The sequence below is a fragment of the Neoarius graeffei genome, chromosome 2 (genome assembly GCF_027579695.1).
Source record: "Neoarius graeffei isolate fNeoGra1 chromosome 2, fNeoGra1.pri, whole genome shotgun sequence".
Taxonomy (NCBI): Eukaryota; Metazoa; Chordata; class Actinopteri; order Siluriformes; family Ariidae; genus Neoarius; species Neoarius graeffei.
Window position 1 is genome coordinate 66,852,382 of NC_083570.1, and position 22,996 is coordinate 66,875,377.

At 40.5% G+C, this 22,996-nt stretch overlaps 2 protein-coding genes across 2 annotated transcripts in view; both read left to right on the forward strand.

Annotated features, from left to right (window-relative positions):
• The first annotated feature begins 687 nt into the window (after positions 1 to 687).
• On the forward strand, positions 688 to 14,037 carry LOC132881818 (cytochrome c oxidase subunit 5A, mitochondrial). Its single transcript, XM_060914747.1, has 5 exons — positions 688 to 838; positions 8,394 to 8,510; positions 10,079 to 10,200; positions 12,801 to 12,929; positions 13,876 to 14,037. The coding sequence occupies exons 1-4, from the start codon at positions 766 to 768 to the stop codon at positions 12,912 to 12,914; spliced, it is 426 nt and encodes a 141-aa protein (XP_060770730.1). The 5' UTR covers positions 688 to 765; the 3' UTR covers positions 12,915 to 12,929; positions 13,876 to 14,037.
• A 1,312-nt stretch (positions 14,038 to 15,349) lies between these two features.
• arid3b (AT-rich interactive domain 3B) overlaps positions 15,350 to 22,996 on the forward strand; it is a 30,388-nt gene continuing 22,741 nt past the window's right edge. Inside the window, exons 1-2 of the mRNA XM_060909119.1 lie at positions 15,350 to 15,659; positions 16,751 to 17,413. Of these exons, the coding sequence (XP_060765102.1) occupies positions 15,624 to 15,659; positions 16,751 to 17,413 (699 nt within the window). The 5' untranslated portion in view covers positions 15,350 to 15,623. The remainder of the gene's footprint in view (positions 15,660 to 16,750; positions 17,414 to 22,996) is intronic.

Below are 22,996 nucleotides of genomic sequence, written 5' to 3' on the forward strand. Positions count from 1 at the left end.
CTTTTTTTATAATCTTTACTTTCTCTGCATGTTTTAAATTTACTTTAATTTTAACTTTATTCTATTTTATTCTTTATTCTATTCTGCTGGTTTCTTTTTTTTCTCCTCCTATTTCTACTTCATTTTATTATTTTATTTCTACTATTGTTTAATTCTTATTATTTTCTTTTAATTCTTTTAATTAATTGTTTTAGAATAAAAATAAAATTATTTTATGTAATTTTATTTCTCTATTGTTTACTGTTTTTGTTTTTACTTCTGTAAAGCACATTGAACTGCCATTGTGTATGAAATGTGCTATATAAATAAACTTGCCTTGCCTTGCCATGTAAATATATGATTTCTATTCACAAAGTTAGTAAATGGGTAACTTAAAAAAAATACAGATGTTATAATGGACTTAAGTGATACAGATACGTTTTGTTTTTTTACGTTTTTACATGCTATATTTAGCATTTCCTTTTTGGTGAAAATAGTGATTGCTGACATTATAACAAGTAAAAATGATTTGTTTGGGATGTAAATAAAGGGTTAATACTGAGAAACCAGACTTGGCAAATTTTGCAAAGTAGGTTACATATGCTCCCTGACTATAATATCTAACTGGACAGAAAATTTGAACATGTCAAACTTTTGCACAGACAGGAAGTACTGTTAGGCGCATGCGCAGTGCTGTCTGTAAGCTACACCATCCGGTATCGGCCTTCCCGTGTTCACAAACTCACCCTGTACTTCAGAGCCGCAGTGAGCCTGGTGTCCTGCAGCATGTTCAGATCCGCCCTTCGTCTGTCCTTCTCTGCTGCTCGGAGCATAACACAGGCTCGACCACAGAATATAGGTAAAATGCTGATTAGGTTAATGTTTGAATTAACGACCTTGTGGTGAGAGGAGCACCTTCTGAATTTGCTATCAGCTAGGTAGCTTAGCTGCTAGCTAGTTAGCTTGCGCGCTAATCACAGGTAGAGAGAAAACCTTGACTAGCTAGATATTAGTGTTTGTAGTTCTATCTAATGTCCTACATCAGAGTGAGTTGTTCTTTAAGTATACGTTGCATTTTGATTCACGATACTTCGGCACTAGCTAAATTTTGACCGTGTCCTTGTAATGACCCGCTAAATGTTTCAGGCCTGACAGAGAAAGTGCATGAGGCTCTCTGTCCTTGTTTCACTCGTCCTTGCTCGTTTCAAGCTCATAATGGATTTCCAGCCTTAGCAAACAGCAGTTCATCCATATCCTGCATGTTTAACAGATGTGAAGTGTGAGGTAAAGTTGTCCCTTAGCTTCTTTTCTTTTATTCCTTTTTTTTTTAAGTGAAATACATAGTTTTATTATCGCCGAACTGGGAGTGCTCGCCTGCTACATACGCTAAACTCGTTAATGTCTCCCACAATAAAAGAGAGCCTGGTTGGATAATTGCTATTATTAGTAATAACTAGTATTGCGTTTATCTTAACTGTATGTATACTGGTGAGAGAGACAGTTTTGAAAGGGGTCACTCCAAAAGGAAGTGCTTCAACAACAGTGTGTCAGCAAAAGGCTTTTGAAGCTGTCGGAGATAAATCAGTGGCCTGCATTTCATTTTGTGGAAATTGCGGAAATGCAATTCTTCCTCTCCCCGCACTGCTTGTTGCTCTTAGTTAATATGCAACATTCAACTGAATGTAAATAGCTTTTTATGGCTTTATTGTGCCATCGTCTTTTACTGGCTGGAGAGCACCGCAGAGCAGGGGCCATCAACTGGTGGACCACAGTCAGGATGAGGAGCCAGCAAAGTATTTCAGCAAACCACACCAAGTACATGAAACAATCCCATAGCAGAGCTGATAAATGTATGGGAACCAAAATTTTTTTTTTTTTTAATGAACCTGGCGCAAATCCATTGGCATGCAACTTATTTAGCTTAAGGAAGATCATCAGAGGGCGGCACAGTGGTTTAGTGGTGTCGCCTCACAGCAAGAAGATTCTGGCCGGCAAGGACCTTTCTGTGCGGAGTTTGCATGTTCTCCCCGTGTCTGCATGGGTCCTCTCCGGGTGCTCCGGTTTCCCCCACAGTCCAAAGACATGCAGGTTAGGTTAACTAGTGACTCTAAATTGACCGTAGGTGTGAATGGTTGTCTGTGTCAGCCCTGTGATGATCTGGTGACTTGTCCAGGGTGTACCCCCACCTTTCGCCCATAGTCAGCTGGGATAGGCTCCAGCTTGCCTGCGACTGTGTACAGGATAAGCGGCTACAGATAATAGATGGAAGGAAGATCATCAGGTAGGCGGCACAGTGGTGGAGTGGATAGTGGTGTTGCCTCACAGCAAGAAGGTTCTGGATTTGAGTCCAGTGGCTAACAAGGGCCTCTCTGTGTAGAGTTTGCATGTTCTCTCCGTGTCTGCATGGGCTTCCTCCAGATGCTCAGGTTTCCACCACAGTCCAAAGACATGCAGGTTAGGCTAATTGGTGACTCCAAATTGACCGTAGGTGTGAATGTGAGTGTGAATGGTTGTTTGTCTCTGTGTCAGCCCTGCAATGACCTGCTGACTTGTCCAGGGTGTGCACTGCCTCTCACCCATAGTCAGCTGGGATAGGCTCCAGCTCGCCTGCGACCATGCACAGGATAAACAGTTACGGATAATGGATGGAAGCTCATCAGTCCAGAGAGTAGTCACAGGGTTGGAGATATGTCAGTAAGGGGAGAGTTTATACGGGCTGTTTCACAATCGGGGTATACTTTTCGGGTCCACAAAAGTCAAACCTCAGAATTTTGGGTTTCTCTGTTGCCAAAAATTACCTTTTATGATGGGAATGTACTACGCAGAATTTCAGAGCTATAGGTCATATACCAGGTGTGTTACTTGTGATGAGAAGACAGCATATAGTGTGTTTCTAAAATTGACCCACTTTCTTATAGTCCACAAGAAGAATGTATACAAAGTGGAAAAACTTTTATGTATATGATTTTTAAGTGAAAATTTTCAAATGCTGTTCAATGTTTGTACATGTTGGTAACTAATAACTGAAGTAGTGACGATCCTTGTAGTTTTCGAGAGGGGGGATAACTTATTTATTTTTTGCCTCATTTCAACCACATGTGAAGCTATGCTGCAAATGTGTCTCGCATCTGTTTCAAGTTTTTTTTTTTAAACTTTGCCCAGGATGGAGTCCACCAGGGTGCGCGGTCTTTTTTTTTTTTTTTTTTTGGTTTTGGTTAATGATGTTACGGGAAAACGGCTGAACCAGTCTTCATGAAACTTTCAAGATAGATGGGCATTGGTCTCAAGTAGAACCTCCAAGATTTTGGGGGTCATCCGGTCAAGGTTTTTGTGGCTACTGCCTCATACCCCTTTTCCACCAAATCAGTTCCAGGGCTGGTTCACAACTCGTTCAACTTGCGAGCCAGCTGAGAACCAGTTTGCTTTTCCATAGCTCACGGTGCTAAGGGAAGCCACGTCAGTTACGTCGCTGTATACGTCAGTTACGTCGCTACGTTTGCATAAACCTTGGCGCGAATATCGAAGCAAAAACAACACAGAAGAAGCAGCAACAATAATAATAATGGATGACTTCGCGTTTGTACAGCTGCTGCTTCTCGTCGCTTAAAAATGGCGATCTTTCGCGGTCTTATTGTTGTTGGTCTTAACAACTCTGCTGCCCCCCCCGACGTAAGCGGTTCTTTCCTCTGGCCCAGCAGAGACTGGCCCCAGAGCCAGTTCTTTGTCAGTGGAAACAGAAAACCCGGTTCCAAACTAAGCACTGGCCCCGAACCAGCCCTGGAACTGCTTTGGTGGAAAAGGGGCAATATAGAGGCTATAGGAGTGTAACAATCGCACAGTACAGTGTGTTCTGATTGGCTGAGAGCAGCAGAGAATCAGAACCATTTTTATTGGCCAAGTATGTTCACACACAAGGTCAATCATTTTTTCATGATATCGTCCTTCATATTCATCATAAATGCTACTGGGCGATGCTTGTTTTGCCTGGCAACACTTTAAAAAAAAAAACAACTGTGCAACAACAGTGTTCTGCTTCAAAAGAGACAAATATTTTCTTAATCATTTACAACCTCAGCATATGGTGAGTGTTTTCTGGAGATGATATTTTGATGGACAAATGATGCTGTCTGAGGCACTTAGTTTACCAAAAAAAAAGTAACTTCCACTGAACTATATCTATTGTGAGAAATATACATCCCAAAATGAAACTGTTAGTGATTTAAAAAAAAGCAATTCTGAATTTAACCAGTAAAATCTAAGTTTAATAATTAAAGTAGAATTAAATGAAATGACCACAAGGTCAAAACTGAGCCCGCATTTGATTCTTAGACATTTATAAAAACTTCTAAGAGACGTTACTGCTGTAGGTAGGGCTGGTGTGACCCTGTAAAATGGGGTATAAGAAAGTCCAGCATATGTATACTGGACCTAGTTGCAGGGTTTCAAAAATCAAAGTCCTTCCCACGCCATAGGGTGGCGCCGATCCCCGTTTCCATAGCCCTTGGCCTCTTGCCTATTACCTAGCTAGGGTTACAGTGGGGGGGTTAGTCCTCTGGTAACCGTGAGAGTTTGACTCCCCACTCACATCTGTATTGCAGCGTGCCTTGTCAGACGGCAGTAGGTACCATTTTTATAATGGTCTTTGGTATGACCCAACCGTGAGTAGAACTTGCGATCTCCCGATCAAGAGTCGGACACGCTAACCACTAGGCCAGCTTGCGATAGTTGCAGGGTTTAGTTGGTGTTATTCAAAAAGATAACCGTGATTGTGAAACAGCCTATACAGGTTTTTCTACTGTGTTGTGAAACTGACAAGATGGCTTTCTGAAAGAAATGTCACTGAAACCAAAACATTGATAATGTGTGTTCAAGTATTAAAACTTCAAATCGTCTTTTTGTAGCATTTAAAGGAACTGGACCTTTACAAATTTTCATTGATTTCTTCTGCCTTAGACTATAGGACATGGCACTGATTACATTATATAGACCTATATCATACAGTGAATCTGTATGAATGTGATTCATGGTCAAAATGAATAAGATGTATATTATGCATGGATGCTGTGCTGATCACTGCATAGCATTTCTCATTCATCTCATCTCATTATCTGTAGCTGCTTTATCCTGTTCTACAGGGTCGCAGGCAAGCTGGAGGCTATCCCAGCCGACTACAGGCGAAAGGCGGGGTACACCCTGGACAAGTCGCCAGGTCCTCACAGGGCTGACACTTATGGCCCTTTTCCACTACCCTTTTTCAGCTCGCTTCAGCTCACTTCAGCCCGACACGGCTCGCGTTTCGACTACCAAAAACCAGCACGACTCAGCTCGTTTCAGCCCTGCTTAGCCCCTAAAACTCGCACCGTTTTGGAGTGGGGCTGAAGCGAGCCAAACCGTGCCGACTGAGGCTGGGGGCGTGAGCAGACACTCCCCTGTGCACTGATTGGTGAGGAGGAGTGTCCTCACATGCCCACACACGCCCCGCGAGCGCGCTGGGATCTGTAAACACCGCAAACCCGGAAGAAGAAGAATTATGAATTACGAGAATTTCTGAAGCCTTATGCGCCTCGCCTCATCTATACGCTCTTGCCAGTATCTGTCCGCGTTGTTGGTGACAACAAGCCACAGCACCGAGACCAGCAACACTAACGACTCCATGTCCTCCATGTTTATTGTTTACTATTCGGGTCGTGAGACTACCGCTTAAAAGATCACTGAATCAGTGACATACAGAGCATCGTGGACGAGTTCGCGGAGCGCAAGGCTCGCTGTATGCCCTTCAAATAATGCGCGCAGTAGGCTATTGATGTTTTATTATGAGCCATGTACAGTATGTCACCTAATGTTTTTTTGTTTGAGTTACATGTTCGTTTGAAGGACTTAATGTACAAAATAACAGTTGCACCCCGTAGTGTTGAAATTGGTAAACACAGTGCATTCAGTGAGGTTTGCACCGCCCTCCTTTTATTTCTGACTCTTCCTGTCACCACTCTGAGCGCTCATTCGTATGCCCTTCAAATAATGTGCGCAGTATAGGCTATTGATGTTTTATTATGAGCCATGTACAGTATCCTAATGTTTTTTGTTTCTGAGTTACATGTTCGTTTGAAGGACTTGATGTACTAAATAACATAGTTGCACCCGGTAGTGTTGAAATTGGTAAACACCGCAGTTGCGGACATTTTGTAGCCTAAAATGATGTTATGATAAGCTTTAATAAAATGCCCGGTCATTTGCCCCGCCCCCGGCCCGGCTCGGACTTGTTCCGCCACTGTCACTGATGTCACTGTTTGCGCTGCTTAACGACATCACATGACGTCCACCCACTTTCGCTAACTCCACCCAATGTGTCCACCCACTTCCAGCCAGCACGGTTCAGCGCGGTTGTAGTCGAAATGCAACTCCAGACACAGACAACCATTCACATCTACCGTCAATTTAGAGTCACCAGTTAACCTAACCTGCATGTCTTTACACTGTGGGGAAAACCAGAGCACCCAGAGGAAACCCACACGGACATGGGCAGAGCATGCAAACTCCGCACAGAAAGGCCCTCGCCGGCCACGGGGCTTGAACCTGGACCTTCTTGCTGTGAGGCGAAAGCGCTAACCACTATGCCACCGTGCTGCCGCATAGCATTTCTTTCTAGTTCAAATCATGCAGAACTTGAAATATTAACTTTTGACCCTGATTCAAGATGAATGTGTTTACAGACAAATCTATTGTTCATGTCACACTTTCTGATACAGCACTGTGTTTATTGCAGGTTGAATGAAGTTAGGTAGCATTTTACACTGCTTTGGACTATCTCGAATATATGACTGACTGACTCATCCAGAAAGGACCGTTATCAAGACATTTATCAACTCTGATTCATTGTAAATAAAACGACATTTGTGTTACCAAAACACAGGTGTGACTTAAGTTAAAACTGATAAAATTGTTGACGTTCTGATACTCCTCTAATACTAAATCTACTGTAGGTTGTATGCCCTCAAAAATGTACTAAATTGGTGACATGTCCCAGAGGAACCTTGCTGTAACCTCCAGCCAATGCCCACTATCGGTGTGCTCTTGCACTCCCCTAGCTGTAGTTGGGGTAGTGTTACGGAGTTCAGGTCCCAGAGCTGAACTCTGCACTTATAGAAATAAATAAACCGTCAGGACATGTGAGATTATCATCCCTTATACACGTGCGTGCACAAGAACAGCTCATCTAGTGAGGACCTGTTATGTTACTGCTATGACGTGGCATAAAGATACATGATGCATGTTGCCTTCTATTTAAGGGACCCTGTCTTTTTCACTTTCAGTAAGTAACCTGAATGCTCCATTCCAAAATGGTGCTTTTATTGGGCAGAGTGATTTATAGACATGTGAACAATGCTGACTAATATGTTTGCCAAACTTTTGAAATATTTGGTTTTACTATGTCACATACTTATTAAAGATTAAGCCTTTCACTTGCACTTATTAACTGAGTAATAAATAGTTTTGAGTTGGTAATATTTACCATTCAGTCTGTAAGTAAATGAACATTGGTGTATGTTTTTCCATCTGTACTCCATGTTCTTGCTCCTGAACATTTATTTCAGTATAGCAGTTGATTGATTGTAGCTCATTGTTTTAGCTTATTCTTGTTGAATTGTGCAGTCCCAACAACAGGCACTACATTCATAAACATCAACAGATTAAAAAAAAAACACATCTATAATTAACTCAAAACTCTAGCTATATTTCTGTATGCTGTTTTACATTAATGTCTGCTATGATAAGAATGGATTTAAAGTATACCAGGTCAGCTCTGAGTTCTGATTTGGCTTTTTCATGCATTACAATGTCCAAAAGTATGTGGACATCTGATCATCACATCCATATGTGGTTCTTCCCCAAACTGTCACCACAATGTTACAAGCATATAATTATTTAGAATGTCTTTGCTTGCTGGAGTATTAAGATTTCTCTTCACTGGAACGAAGAGGCCCAAACATGTTCCAGCAAGAGATTGCTCCTGTGCATGAAGGGAGATCCATAAAGATATGGTATGCCAAGGTTGGAGTGGAAGAGCTTAAGTGTCCTGTACAGAGGGCTGACCTCCAAACCTCACTGAACACCTTTTAGGATGAACTGGAACACCAGGCCTCCTTCTTGACATCAGTGTCTGAACTCACTAAAGCTCTTGAGGCTGGCTGAATGCACATCCCCACAGCCACGTTCCAAAATCTAGCGGAAAGCCTTTTCAGAAGAGTGGAGGTTATATAACAGTAAAGTGGGATTAAATCTAGAATGTGATGTTCCACAACCACATGGTATGATTGGTCAGGTGTCCACAAACTTTTGCCATATAGTGTATTTCATAAATAATTAAATTACATGCAGGCTGTTTACACCCCCCAAACGTATTGTTTTCCTGCCAGCTCCTTTAGCTAGTCGATGCTATTCCCATGGCAAGCAGGAGACAGATGAAGAGTTTGATGCTCGCTGGGTCACCTACTTTAACAAACCAGATATTGATGCTTGGGAGCTCAGGAAAGGTCAGTCATGAATTTTTATTTTTTATCTCTCACACTTTTTTTTATATTTCTGCTTTATTTTAGTCTTTGTTTTAAACTTTTAGTCTGGAGATAAACAACCTTAAACATTTTGTATTTACAGTGAACTGAATCTTAGTTTCAAGTTTTCTTGGACAAGATATGATAAAAAGGAAAAACATTTCCAACTGTAACAAGACACGTGCTTTTCAAAGGAAATCTTTTTCCTGGTTCTTTAAAACATCCAGCTCACCTGGTTTTTTTTTTTTTTTTTTCTCATTTCTGTGGGTGTATTCATTACTGAAAACACACAGTTCTTTGAGTTCACATGACTATAGACCTCTTGCAGTCACGTGACCGGAATGTAAACAGCCGCCATCTTGTCGGTAAAAAACACAGCTGAATATTGCTGCACTTGTGTACAAAATGGATCAATTTCAACCGACGGACTACACGGCTCGTTTTTCTAATGAACAGATAATTAGATATATGTCTAAAATAAACGACCTACAGATTAGTGACCCTTATCGCTTACCGGACGTAGTTTTCATGACCGTGTCAGTGGATATTGAACTGCCAGCGGAATACCCAGATGTGTATAATTACCTCATTAACTTTCCGTTGCTGTTCAGTGGTGAAGCACTGCGTGCTTATAAATCTCTGGACAGTTATCTTTACAGAAATTCAGGATTTGTCAGCCCCCCTCAGATGTGGCATCTTGTAAACAAGAAAATAACAATCCTCATTGGACTGGTAAGTCACTTAAGTATTGAGACCCCGCTGGTCTCGCTATCCCGTCCGGAATGTTGTGCATGCGATGGAAATCGCTACAAACCGTCATTTTCTGCTGGAAACCAATGTCCAGTAAGTCCATACGGTTGTAGTGGATATTGAAGTCCGGTACAAACAAACAACACGCAAAAATACACACAAAACATAAACGTGCACAGGTAGGGAGAGCTTGTAGTCTATCACTATTACTGTATATATGGTATACCTGATAGCAGCAATCCATTTTGCACGCCTGTCAGGGTCCCGTGGCAGCCTACTGTCAAGTGTATGTGAGCATCATGGGTTTCCCACACTTGAAAGGGAAGGACTCGGACACAGGATTCCACTCGTCTTATGTTTTATTGATTTTCAGTGGAGTTGATGTTGTAGTAGAATTTATATATATATATATATATATATATATATATATATATATATATATATATATATATATATATATATATATATATATATAGAGTAGGGTTTTCCAGAAGAAAAGGTAGAAGTAGAAGGCGGAAATATGGCATTTGACCGACAAGGTGGCGTCTGTTTACAATCTGGATCGGATGTGACGTCACATGCAAATGCTCCATAGCAGTACAAAGCACGTTTTCTTAATGCAGGTCTAATATTGGTCAAATTGTGAATCATTGACTGCCTACATTATTTGGATTCATAATTAAATATGTATCCATCTGGGGTTTTGGGTGCCGAGAAGTGTTTACTTCTCCTGCATCAGCCAGAATAACACACTTCACTTTTTTTTTTTCTCCCCCCTTCCTTCCTTCCTTCCCTCCCAGGTATGAACACTTTGATTGGCTATGACCTGGTACCTGAGCCCAAAATCCTGGAAGCAGCTTTAAGAGCTTGTCGGCGATTGAATGACTTGGGCAGTGCCATCCGTATTCTTGAGGCAGTTAAGGTCAGTACTGTTTTTTTAAACAAACATTCTGAAATGCATTCGGCATTGATATGATTCTTGTTCTGTGTATTTATTAATCTTCCAGTTTGCTGAGGTTAAGATAATAGAATGTAAAAGTTTTAATCCCTAGTATACCCCTAGCATATTACAGTGCTCAGCGTAAATGAGTCCACCCACTTTGAAAAGTAACATTTTAAACAATATCTCAATGAACACAAACAATTTCCAAAATGTTGACAAGACAAAGTTTAATATAACATCTGTTTAACTTAAACGGGAAAGTAAGGTTAATAATATAACTTGGATTACACTTTTTTTTTTCAGTTTTACTCAAATTAGGGTGGTGCAAAAATGAGTACACCCCACAACAAAAACTACTACATCTAGTACTTTGTATGGCCTCCATGATTTTTAATGACGGCACCAAGTCTTCTAGGCATGGAATGAACAAGTTGGCGACGTTTTGCAACATCAATCTTTTTTCCATTCTTCAACCTCTTTTAGTGACTGGATGGAGAGTGATGCTCAACTTGTCTCTTCAGAATTCCCCATAGGTGTTCGATTGGGTTCAGATCAGGAGACATACTTGGCCACTGAATCACTTTCACCCTGCTCTTCTTCAGAAATCCAACAGTGGCCTTAGATGTGTGTTTAGGATCATTGTCATGTTGGAAAAGTGCACGACGACCAAGGGCACGGAGTGATGATAGCATCTTCTCTTTCAGTATAGAGCAATACATCCGTGAATTCATGATGCCGTCAATGAAATGCAGCTCCCCGACACCAGCAGCACTCATGCAGCCCCACATAAGGACACTGCCACCACCATGTTTCACTGTAGGCACCATGCATTTTTCTTTGTATTCCTCACCTTTGCGACGCCATACAGTTTTGAAGCCATCAGTTCCAAAAACATTTATCTTGGTCTCATCACTCCAGAGTATAGAGTCCCAGTAGCCTTCATCTTTGTCAGCATGGGCCCTGGCAAACTCTAGGCAGGCTTTTTTGTGCCTGGGCTTTAGGAGAGGCTTCTTTCGTGGACGGCATCCATGCGTGCCATTCCTCTGCAGTGTACGCCGTATTGTGTCACGGGAAATAGTCACCCCAGTTTGGCTTTCTACTTCTTTAGATAAGTGCAGTGAACTTGCATGCCGATTTTCTTCAATGCTTCTCATCAGAAGATGCTCCTGTCGAGGTGTTAACTTCCGTGGACGACCTGGACATCTCTGTGAGATGGTTGCAGTTCCATCTTTCTTAAATTTTTGTACCACTTTTGCTACAGTATTCTGACTAAGTAAAGCTTTGCTGATCATCTTGTAGCTTTCACCGTTGTGGCGTAAAGAAATTTTCTTTCTCAGGTCTTGTCATTTCTCTTCCATGTGGTGCCGTTGCTGACAGTATGAAATGGGAAGGGGTTTTCTTTAAGTAACACACTTTTTTTATAGTCAACTGTCTGCTGGACACCTGTGCAATGACTAATTAGATTCACCTGTGATTTGTAGTCTACAGCCCCGTTTACACGTAGCCGGATATCTATGAAGAAGCATATTTATTTATGCGGTTGCACCCCTCATTTACATGTAAACGGAGGTTTCAGTCACTGAAAACGGATGAAAACTCCGGGCAAAATGGAGATTTCTGAACTCCGTTTTCATGCCTGCGTGTAAATAGTGGAAAACGGAGTTTGATTTTCCCGACGTCGCGATATGTGTCACAGAACAATATTTGCGTCAGGCGCTCAATATTTTGGTTTGATGGTCTCATGGATGCAACACGGGTGGTCGTCCTTTTTACATATTTGCAAACACTTGGTTTGTTTGCATTTGCAAATAGGACTACAACTGCTTTATGAGGAGCAGAGGAGAAGGACTGCGAGGAGGGTCACAGTTTTTCAGGCACTTTTCCTCCTACCAAGACCCAGGCTTGCTGCTTACCAACGTCGCTGTCATGTCACTTGTATTTTCACGATTCTGATAGGCTAATATGGCTTTATACTTCTTTTCTGCCACCTATATGTTTGGCATGCTTGTAATAGTGCTTAGCCGCGTATCTATGCGGATCCGTGTAAATGCAGATATTTTGGAGAACGGTCTGGTGTAATCGTGGATATTTTTGAAAACGGAGAGGCGGGGTTATCGGTTTCTATACATACCTGGGTACGTGTAAACTAAGCATAAAATTTAGCTTTGCTCCAGAGACTTTCAGTGGGGTGTACTCATTTTTGCACCACCCTAATTTGAGTAAAACTGAAAAATGTGTAATCAGGTTATATTTTTAACCTTACTTTCACGTTACAAGTTAAACAGATGTTAAACTTTGTCTTGTCAACATTTTGGAAATTGTTTTGTGTTCATTGAGTGTTTAAAATGTAACTTTTCAAAGGGGGTGTACTCATTTACGCTGAGCACTATATTTACCTTAACCTTGAATTGTATGTATGCATTTGGATGTAAAAGCATATTGAATAAATAATTGTTGCTGTGTGTGTTATTTATATATATATATATATATATATATATATATATATATATATATATATATATATATATAAAATTTTTATTTATTTTTTTTTTTTTTATATATTTTTTTTTGGGGCACAGGACAAAGCAGGTCCACACAAAGAGATCTATCCATATGTTATTCAAGAGCTTCGCCCCACACTTACTGAGCTGGGAATTCCTACACCTGAGGAACTTGGTATTGACAAAGCATAGACTTCTGCAGTAATGGTGAGTGTTGGCGCGCACACACACACATTATATATATATATAAAAACACAAACAAGTCATGCCTCTTTCAAGGAGCAGTTTTGTGAACACTTGCACACAAATCTTTCCCAAATGTAATAGAACGTATTTGAGGTCCATCATTTGTGCCATTAGTTTTGCACTAGTGCTTTATAAGAGCTCATGTAATAAGTAATGTAAGGTTTGTCACCCAAAATATTTTCATAAACCCTTGTACATTTTTGCATATAATTATGCAAATATTAATTTAAATAAAATGTTCTCTCAACAGAGATGTAATCTGTTTTAGCCATTTTCTAAAATCACAGGGATAGTCCAGTTTCACAAATTCCAGTATGAAGTGGAACAATATTTGAAGAGTGATTTTGTGCTTAACTTGTAGCCCTCCTGTATAATTACATCAATATTGGAAAGCTGGGTTTTTATTTATAAAAATGTTCATGTGATTAGACTCGATTTTAAAGTTCATGGGTTTGGTCTTGTACTCTTGTTCTCATGCACCAGTATACTAGTCCATACTCATCTCCTGTTTTGGGGGGGGTCTTCATGTTGGTGTTAAGTGAGTAACTGACTTCAAAAATTAAGAAGGATAAAAATATATAGGTAGAGCATACATATTTTATATGTATAAAAATACATTTTCATATTTTAACACCAACAGGCATGTTCTTGATAACACATTTCGAAATTAAGTAGACAGAGACTTCGTTCATTAGTCTGATATTCTCACTAAGAAGGGTGATGTATCTTAAGTGCAACAGCAAACAAAAGCCTAATTAATCTTGAATAACATACTGTGTGTGTCCTGTTTTATGATGTCCTCCAACAAAGCAAGTACAGCCATAGCACAAGAAGCATGTTGCATAGTCGGCAAAATGAGCATATTTAGTTGTAACATGTCTGTGTTTCTCCTATGTTTTCTTCTCAGAGTCTTCTGAGGGACCGTTGCCATTGTCGGGACAGAGTGGGCCTCTTGTACTTGAAGTCTTTGCCACGTCATGATATTTGTGTTATTTAATTGGCCTGTATAATGTTCTTTTGCTTGTAAGATAGTGGTGGACCTAATAAAGGGAGATATATATTTACTGAATCTGAGCACTGTTTCTGAATTACAGCTGTCTATGAATTCTCAAACACTACATATTGTGGAAGCTGAATGACCCTTTGTACAACATCAGGACTTATTTCTACCCGTAATGAAAATGCATGGAAATAAAACAGCTGATGGGAAGCTAGCACCACTAGAGGGCAGTATGCGAGCTTGTTTGAGGGCTTGCAGTGCACGTAGGCTGAAAGAGCTAATATGCCACGCCCTGTGTAGTGCATTGAACTAGGGGGCTGGACAGAACATAGCTCTCGTTTAACAAATTATTATCGCTCTATTATTATAAATAGCTATATTGAGCTTTAATATTATACCCTTTAGCCATATTTATATTTTTTTAAACACTGCTACGAGTTTTATTATTGAACTTTCCACTCCTAGAACTTGATCCAAAATTTTGAATTGAAAAAACACAAACTTGGTTTAATAAAATTCCAACTATAGGCAACTATTTTAATGTAGGTTATTTTTTAGGTTATGAAACTTAATCACAAAAGAAGCAACTTTCTGTGAGTGGCAGAGGGAAAAAAGGGAGTGAATCTTCATAGCCGCAGGAACTTGTCTTGTGCATGTTTTGTAACAGTTAAAAACAATTAATGAATTTCTGTCAAAGAAAAGATTAAAAATACTTAGGCTCATGCTGTTATAGAAAAATCAATGTTCGGAAGAGACAGTCGGAGCTAATAAGGACAAAAAAATAATGGACGTACGTACTTCCATCCTGCATTTAGTGTTTGTGTGTTTTTAAATCCCATGTCTGCATTTTTGTACATAGCTATTCCAATTGAAGTTAGCTGAATCTATAATTGGCTGGATGGTTGTTCGTACAAATAAAAACGAGATGGTAAAATAGGGAAAAAAAAGTCCTACGTCACGTCGTAGATTATTTTCCTAGAATAGCACTTTCTGACCAATCAGAATCGAGAATTCAACAGGGCTGTGGTATAATGAGCAAATACATAGTAATGGTGTCATATTAGCAGTTGACCATCATAGTGCGTGTTCTTCACCCAAAAGAAATAAAATTACTCTGCAGTTCCATTGTGAAAAGCGTGGTTCTGAGATACAGACAGAAAGATCACTACTGTGCGTTTTACCAAGGAAAGTGACTGATCTGACAAATGCATCAATGTGCTGTTAATAGGCGCATCTCCAACAATTATTCCGACAGAACAGTGTGTGTGTGTAAAGGTGTGTGGCTACGCTGTGCTGGAAGGCCAACTTGTTGCTGTAGGCGGGCTGTGTGTGTGTGTGTGTGTGTTGGGGGGTGGAGTGGAGGAAAGCCAAGGGGAGTGAGTGGAGGAGTCCTCATGCACGCGCCACTTCAGGAGGGGAGGTCAGCAAGCGTTTCCCTTTGGCTGGCCCCCTGGTTTTTTTTTTCTTCCTCTTCTTTAAATCCCAACATCGATTTTGTTTTTTCCTTGGGAGCACTAGAGGACAATCAGAAGAATATTAAGCATAATATTAGGTGGATGCACACACTCTGGATGTGTTGATTGAGCACGGACAGACTGCTGTCTTGGTGAGGGGGGGGGAAAGAAAGAAAAAAAAAGCTCTGTAGAAGAGGAGGGATGGTGGATAATTCCAGTAGCAGCAAGGCGCAAACGGTGAGTCCCAGTCCACTCAGCCTGATTAATAGCTACTGTATTTAAAAACAAATCACGTCCAACCATCAAAGAACCATGAACAGTTTATACATTGTTTCCTTTTTTTAACGCATGAGATCGCGCTTTTGATTTTCCTTCTAAGCCGCAGTTTGTTGTAATGATTGTGTAGATTTTTATGTAGCTGTAATTCAGATTGTACACGTCATGACTACAGGAGTTGTGCGGGGTTTTTTTTTCCAGTTTGCACACTTTAGATCTTTTTGTACAGTGGTTACAAATAACGGTTTCGCTGTAAAATGTGGCTTATATAGGGAAAGAAAAAAACAAACAAACAAACCTGGGGTTTTCTTGTCCCGCTGTCCGCCGCTGCTGTCTCTGGGCTGTTTGTCCTCTCAGTGGACGGGATGGTTGGGTTGGAACAGCGCCATACTTTTAATCCGCCGCCGCCGGATAGTGTTCGAGTCTCACGCACTCGTTTCTAACCTCGATACAACTTTCGACAGAAACACGTATGATTTGTTTGAATACAGTTGATCTGGAGGATATTAATTAGCCCTATTTAAATTTAGGCTAGTATATAGACAGTGTTTGGCCGGAAATCCGGTCACGAGTGCCAAGTAGCCACGGATTGGGGTCAAAGGACAAACTTGTGTGTTGCTCTAGTAAAGACCTGCACGCTGTTTTGTTTTTGTTTTTTTCAGTCGTATTTAAATTATGGCTTTTTGTTTATTTTTTTAAATAAACCAGATACCTTTAAAGCTACTTTTGAGTCTCCAGATTATCCAAGAGGAGGCTGAATCATGATTTTAACTTTTATAATCAGACTTGAATCATTAGAGCATGAGGAATTATTATAGTTATTATGGAATTCAGTCTGATTAACCCCAATTTACTGCTTTTACTTTACTATTCATGGATGGACTAAGTTCACTAGGTACTAAGCCAAAAGTCTGAGGAAAAACAGTTCACCCTCCTTTTTTTATGTGAAACGTTAAGTAAAAAAGTTTGATTGTTGGTGTCCAGACAAAAATGCAGGAAAATATCTGAAATGCTGCATCTACTACCCAAACTAATGATGTTTGTGTCTTCAGCCTGTCTTATCTCAGGATAGTAGCCAGGCAGGAGCATTCTCTCAGGCTGGTGTTAAACTCGAGGCAGTTATGGAGCAACTCCAGAGGCAGCAACAAGCTAAACTGGACATGGAGAGAAAAGAGCGACACCTGAGTGAAGCCCACATCCTGTACGCTCAACAGCTTGCTGCACAACACGCCATCATGACTTCTGCCCGTGCCCAGGGAATACCAATAAATCCAGAATACTTCAGCAACAGCTCCAGAGAACAAGCGCTGAAGAGCAGCCAAGGGCCTCCGACCAGGGTTTCTACCCAAAGTAGTGTGGAATCGGCGCAAGATCGGGAGGACGAGGAGGAGATGAACAGAGGACCAGCTTCTGCCGGAGAAGAGGATGAAGAGGAGGAGATGATGGATGGTGAGGACGGCAGTGAAGATGACGAAGGCGAGGGGTTGGAGTTTCTCAGAAAGCAAAGCCTGGCTCTTCAGCAGCAGGGAGTGGGAATTGCTCCATACCCTTTCCCAGTCTATGGTGCCTCTCCATCAGCTGTGAAAAAGCGAGTCCGTTCGCCTCCACCAAAAGTGAAGGATGAACCAGGGGACAGCCCATCCCCTACTGAGCAGCATTCGTTCAATACACCAAATGGCCTTGTCGACTGGAGTTTTGATGACTCAATCAAACAGGTTTGTGTTTTGTTTACATCAGCTTTTCTTGTATTCATGTTCTGAGGAGGAATACTTTCTCAAAAAAGGTACCTTGTCAAGCAAAGTTGGAGTGTGTGAGTAGACCTTTCTCTCCATTAATAGAAGTTGCACTATGGCGTACATGTCTTAGTGGTTTTATGATGTTTTGAATATATTATGATTAAGATACAAGAGAGCTTTATTGTCTTTGTCCATATACAGTGATGCATTTTTGTATAATTATAAGTAGGCATCTAGTGATCTAAACGTATAGCTATCTAAGTACAATAAAAGACAAGACAAAGACAGGTGCAAAATGGCATTGAAAATAGAATGTTCACACAGCATGCAGTGTACAGTAGCAGTCAAAAGTTTGGACACACCTATCCATTGATAGGTTTTTCTGCATTTTGATTGTTTTCTACATTGTACAACAATACTGAAGACACATCAAAACGATGAAAACCTGTATGGAATTATGTGGCAAACAAAAGCGTTTAAATTCTTTAAAGTATCCAGCGTTTACCTTGATAACACTTTGCACACTATTGCCATTATTTTAACCAGCTTCACGAGGTAGTCACCTGGAATGCTTTTCAATTAAGAGGTGTGCCTCATCAAAAGTTAATTAGTGCAATTAACTTGCCTTTTTGATGCATTTGAGACCATCAAACAGTAAATAATAAAATACAGTAAATAGCCCTATTCAACAACTATAGTAATCCATATTATGTCAAGAACTGCTCAACTAAGTAAAGAGAAACAGCAGTCCATCATTACTTTAGCATAAGAAGTATCTTTTTAATTAATCAAAATAAACATTGAATTAGGTGTGTCTAAACTTTTGGCTGGTTCTATGTATTCCTTAAAATCCTCTTTCGTCAGTCTTCAGAGTGAGACGTTCGGGCAGTCTGCCTAGCAGAACAGGCATTTCGTTTACTTTTTCATTCATTCTTTTTTTTTCTCTGCATTCTCCTTTTCGTCTGTTCTTCCTGACCAGCAGTGCTTTCTCAGAACAGATACTTGGCAGTGTATGGCTGTCTTGGCTTCTGTCCAGAGAGACACGCCGCCCGTGTTGTCAGACAGAAAGTCAAGTTATTGGAGGCACGTGCCTTCGCTACAGGAGACACCTCAAAGATTTACATGCTGCAATGGTGAATACACAAATATTGCTTATAGTATAGATTCGATTTTATTATAAAGGTTAAAAAAGATATAAGATCTGTGCGGGATTTATTTATTTATTTATTTAAACTCCTAGCTGTTGCTGTCTATCATTTTAAATCAGACTGGAGAGTTGTTGTTGTTGTTAACCTCCCATTAACCTAGCATGGAGAGAAATAAAGTGCTTTAATTTTCTCATTCTTTTATGTTGTCTGTTGTGGGCTCTGAAGTTTTTTAGCACAAAAAAAGTCACTTTTTTAATGTATCAGAGATCATTTTCATATTTGAAGTAAGTTCTTTACAAATAAGAAAGTTGAAGTGAAACTCTTCATTTGCAAATTTAGATTAATGGAAACAACCCAAAACACCAGCTTCAGCATTTTTTTTCCCCAGTCACATTGACCTTTTTTTAAAATAACTTTTTTTTTTTTTTACTATTAAATGCCAATATCTTTGATTTGATTTGATACTAGACACACTGTAAACTGTGTTTTAGAGGCAGCCATAGGGAGCACCCAGTAATAAAACTATTATGGCAGGAAGTGAGGCTCCATGTAGATGGGCAGCACTCTGATGTTTTGGTCACACCCATGTCGCTATATATTTATAGGATAATGGTGGGTGTGGGCGATATCACTTCCTGTGCACCATTCACATCTTGCCAGCTGGATGTGGGCACTGGAGATGATTTAATCAAAAGGAGTTTTGTTAGCTTTGTTTAAAGAGTCAGTTTATATGTGTACACTGTAGGGCACATTCTTTCCTTAATGTTCAAGTGTATTTTACTTCTCAGCATTTTTTAATTGCAGTGCTTCAATAAGGTTAAATGAGACACATGAGATTAATTGGATAGTGTCGTTCTAGTATCAGTTGGGGGTTTAGGTCATGTTTTTTATTTAATGAAAATAATCAAATGGTTCAACACGTATATATATTTTTCCTTCTCTGTTTTTGAGTCTAAACACACATTTTTTTTGTTTATTTTTAGGGATTGGTTATGGGGATGATGTATTAGGCCCAAAGCCAGCAACATTCTGTGGTCATATAAGTTATCAGAGAGTGCAGAGGAGAAAGACTATTGTGATAATGAATGCTTTATGGATATCTGGCCATGTGGTTTAGCTTTGCTGCGGTGAGAGGAATTTATTGATGACCAGGAATTTGTTCTTCGCTCTATATTGTCTCCATTTTGTTTTGCTTTCTTTTTATCCTGCCTTTTCATGTTTGCTCTTTAGTATTTAATGATGCTGTGCACCGGTGACAGTATCAGGTTGCAGTGTGTGTGTAGGGGGGCTGGTTTGATGTCACCAGCTATACAAAAGAGAACAGATGCCACAAATGGCATTTTCAAATGAGAGTGGGGGGTTGTCTTTTTGAAGCTTTTCACACTTTAAAGGACGAGTCAATCAGTAAACACCTACACAGTATCAGGGACTCTGGTAATGTTTGCTTATGTCCTTAGGAAATCACCCAATTAATTGGCAGCATTTGGATGAAATAAAATGCATTCAGATCTGCTTTGTTTGTTGTCTCCATGGAGAAGAATTAGCTAATTATTGCCACATGCATATGGCTGGAGGAGTGGCCTGTTGGTAGTCATGAGATTAAGCAATGTATGACGAGCTGCAGAATTGTACCTTTGTGATTGGGGTGGGAATGCATGAGTGAAACGGAAGAAATTAGTACATATTCTACAATATAGTAGCTACAATAATAAAGCTGAGTGATTGTTTCCAGGGACTACTTAACCAATTTCATAGGTATAGGTGTGTTTTGGAGAGACACACACACTGGTTGTAAGCCCTTTTTCAATGACGCAACACCCCGTCTTCTGGCCTCAAGCATGCTAATCTCGTATGATTAATGCTGGTTTAATCAGGCTCAGAGACATGTGTGCTGAATTATAGCCAACTACACTTAGTAAGAAGCATGTTACTGCTTTCTCTTGTCCTTGTGTTGATGTTTCCCAGGTTGATGAATGCACACTAATCATGTTTTTGCACTAGGAATAGCAAAGTCTTGCTTGTCATTTCATACAAACCTTTGGCTGCTCATTACTACAAAAATCACTTTATATGTCTTGCTGAATATAATCTGTGTTTAGCAGAAGAAGAATTGTACTGAAGGACAAAGGGGTTCTTTAATTCAAGATATGTTGCCATGGTATCTTGCCAGTCTCACAGAAGGGTCACATTTATTTACATCTATTCTTCCACTGTGAAAGACTGGGTGAATAAATGGTGGTCCTTCTGTGGGTTGGAGCGCAATCTTGTCAAACACAGTCAAAGTCTTTCCCACGCCATGTGGCACATAGGGCGGTGCCGATCCCTGTTTCCATAGCCCTCAGCCTCTCGCTTATTACATAGCTAGGGTTACAGTGGGGGGCTAGTCCTGGTAACCGCGAGAGTTTGACTCCCTATTCGCATCTGTATTGCAGCGTGCCTTGCCAGATGGCACCATTTTTATGACGGTCTTTGGTATGACCCGACTGTGAGTAGAACTCGCGATCTCCTGATCAAGAGACGGACATGCTAACCACTAGGCCACTCGCTGGTCAATCTTGTCGAACACTGTTGCATTATTTAATTGTCGCGTTGGCAATGTATCAAGCTTGTGTTGGCAGAATGAGGCAGCTGCTAGCAATCAGTTCTTATTCGCAATCACGTTTACTGTTGCGGTGGTTAACATGAAGGTCTGGGATCTTAAATGTGTCTATAAATGAAGCTTCCCTGCATTTGCATTTACTGAGCTGTCTCAGAATATTTCCCTCCCATGTCTGTTTTGCATAGTGTAACTATAGGTTAGCGCAGTGACATTTAGCTACAGGTTTCAGGCAACAGAAACTTGGCATTTCCATCATGCTTTTGTTTTCAGTTGTCTTCATGTGCTTCCTGTACATGGCAGTTCAGTATGATGGAGAGATATTATTGGGCTTTAATACTGAACTCTTGGGTTCTAAGATCACTGTGGTCAGTGCAAAGTGCAGCCATCTGTGAGATAAATCTGGTCGTTCTGTGCAACAGCCATCATTAAACTTTTTTTTTTTAAGCTGCTTGCATTGACCACTGAGCCAGGCAACATTTTTGTATAGACTAAATAGTTTCAGTGTTTAGTCATTCCAGATATCTCCACTAGAGATAATAACTCTTGGCATGTTCCAACTGCCCATGACTTTTCAGTAGTGTACTGTAAACTTTGTGATTTGGGAAGGAAGGAAAAAGCCAGAATCTAAGGTATTTGATAAAAGTCTTTAAAGGCTTGGGGTGAGTATGTGAGGTATGGGAGGGGTAGGATACTGGTGTCTGGATTGTCGAGACCCGCCCAAAGGAAACATTCCAAGTGGTATTAGAGGTTTCTTCTCCTGAAACAGTGAGAATTCTCACCAGGGGTTTGTGTGTGAACAAAGAATAGAGGGAGTGGCCATGTTATCCTGTGATTTGTGACCTTTTTTTTCCCTCCCCTAGTCAAGTTCATTGGATGGCACTGAAGTAGTAATGGACAGGGGTGGTAATTGAGCAAAAAGATAAATGGGGAAGCAAGGGTGCTGCTTTTTATTTCCTGTCCTTTTCCTCTCAGAATGTCTGTTGTCCACACACACACACACCCGATCATTGACGCCTGTCCTGACCTGACTGAGGTTGTTTTGATTCAGAAAGGTTGAAGATCCTTGCACTTCAAACCAGTATACCATTTTCTATAAACATTAAGTATGTTTTTGAAGTATATGTTGTAAAGAGTTGTGTTGCAGGCTGTGAAACAATTGCGACTTTAGTGCTGTCAGTTTCATGATTTTTTTTTTTTTTTTTTGCTGGCCAAAATAATGGCTCAGGAAATACATTAGAGAAGCAGAATGACTATTATTGTACTGGACAGTGAAACATTCACATCTGTATCCATATCTTTAAAAGGCTATCTTTTTTTATGATGTAGCACCCAGTCTATCCTCAAACAGCTGCCAGCCTCCAGATTAGCAGTTGCAGGCTCCTCTATGGCCCTTTGTCGTCTTTGGCATTTCTCCTTGTGTAGACTGAGGCCCTGTCCACACGGCAACGGATTCAGGTGACTCCGATACAATTGCTTATCGTTTAGGCCTGGCGTCCACACGGCACCGGCGTTTTGGGTGCCCAAAACGCAATCTTTTTGAGAACGGGTTCCAGAGTGGAAAGATCTGGCAACGTTGCCGTTGTGAAGTCGTCTGGATGAGTAGAATGGATTTGTTTACGATGACGTCACAACCACATGACTGTGAGTGCTTCACGCCGGGTAGAAGTGTAACGAACTCGATGCGAGTTGTCAACAAATCCTATAACTTGGTTTATGAAACGCGCTTACAAAATATTTTCACTGTGAATATTTATTGTGTAGTGGTGCAGAGAGAGAGAGAGAGAGAGAGAGACTCTGCCCTTAGGGCAGAGTCAA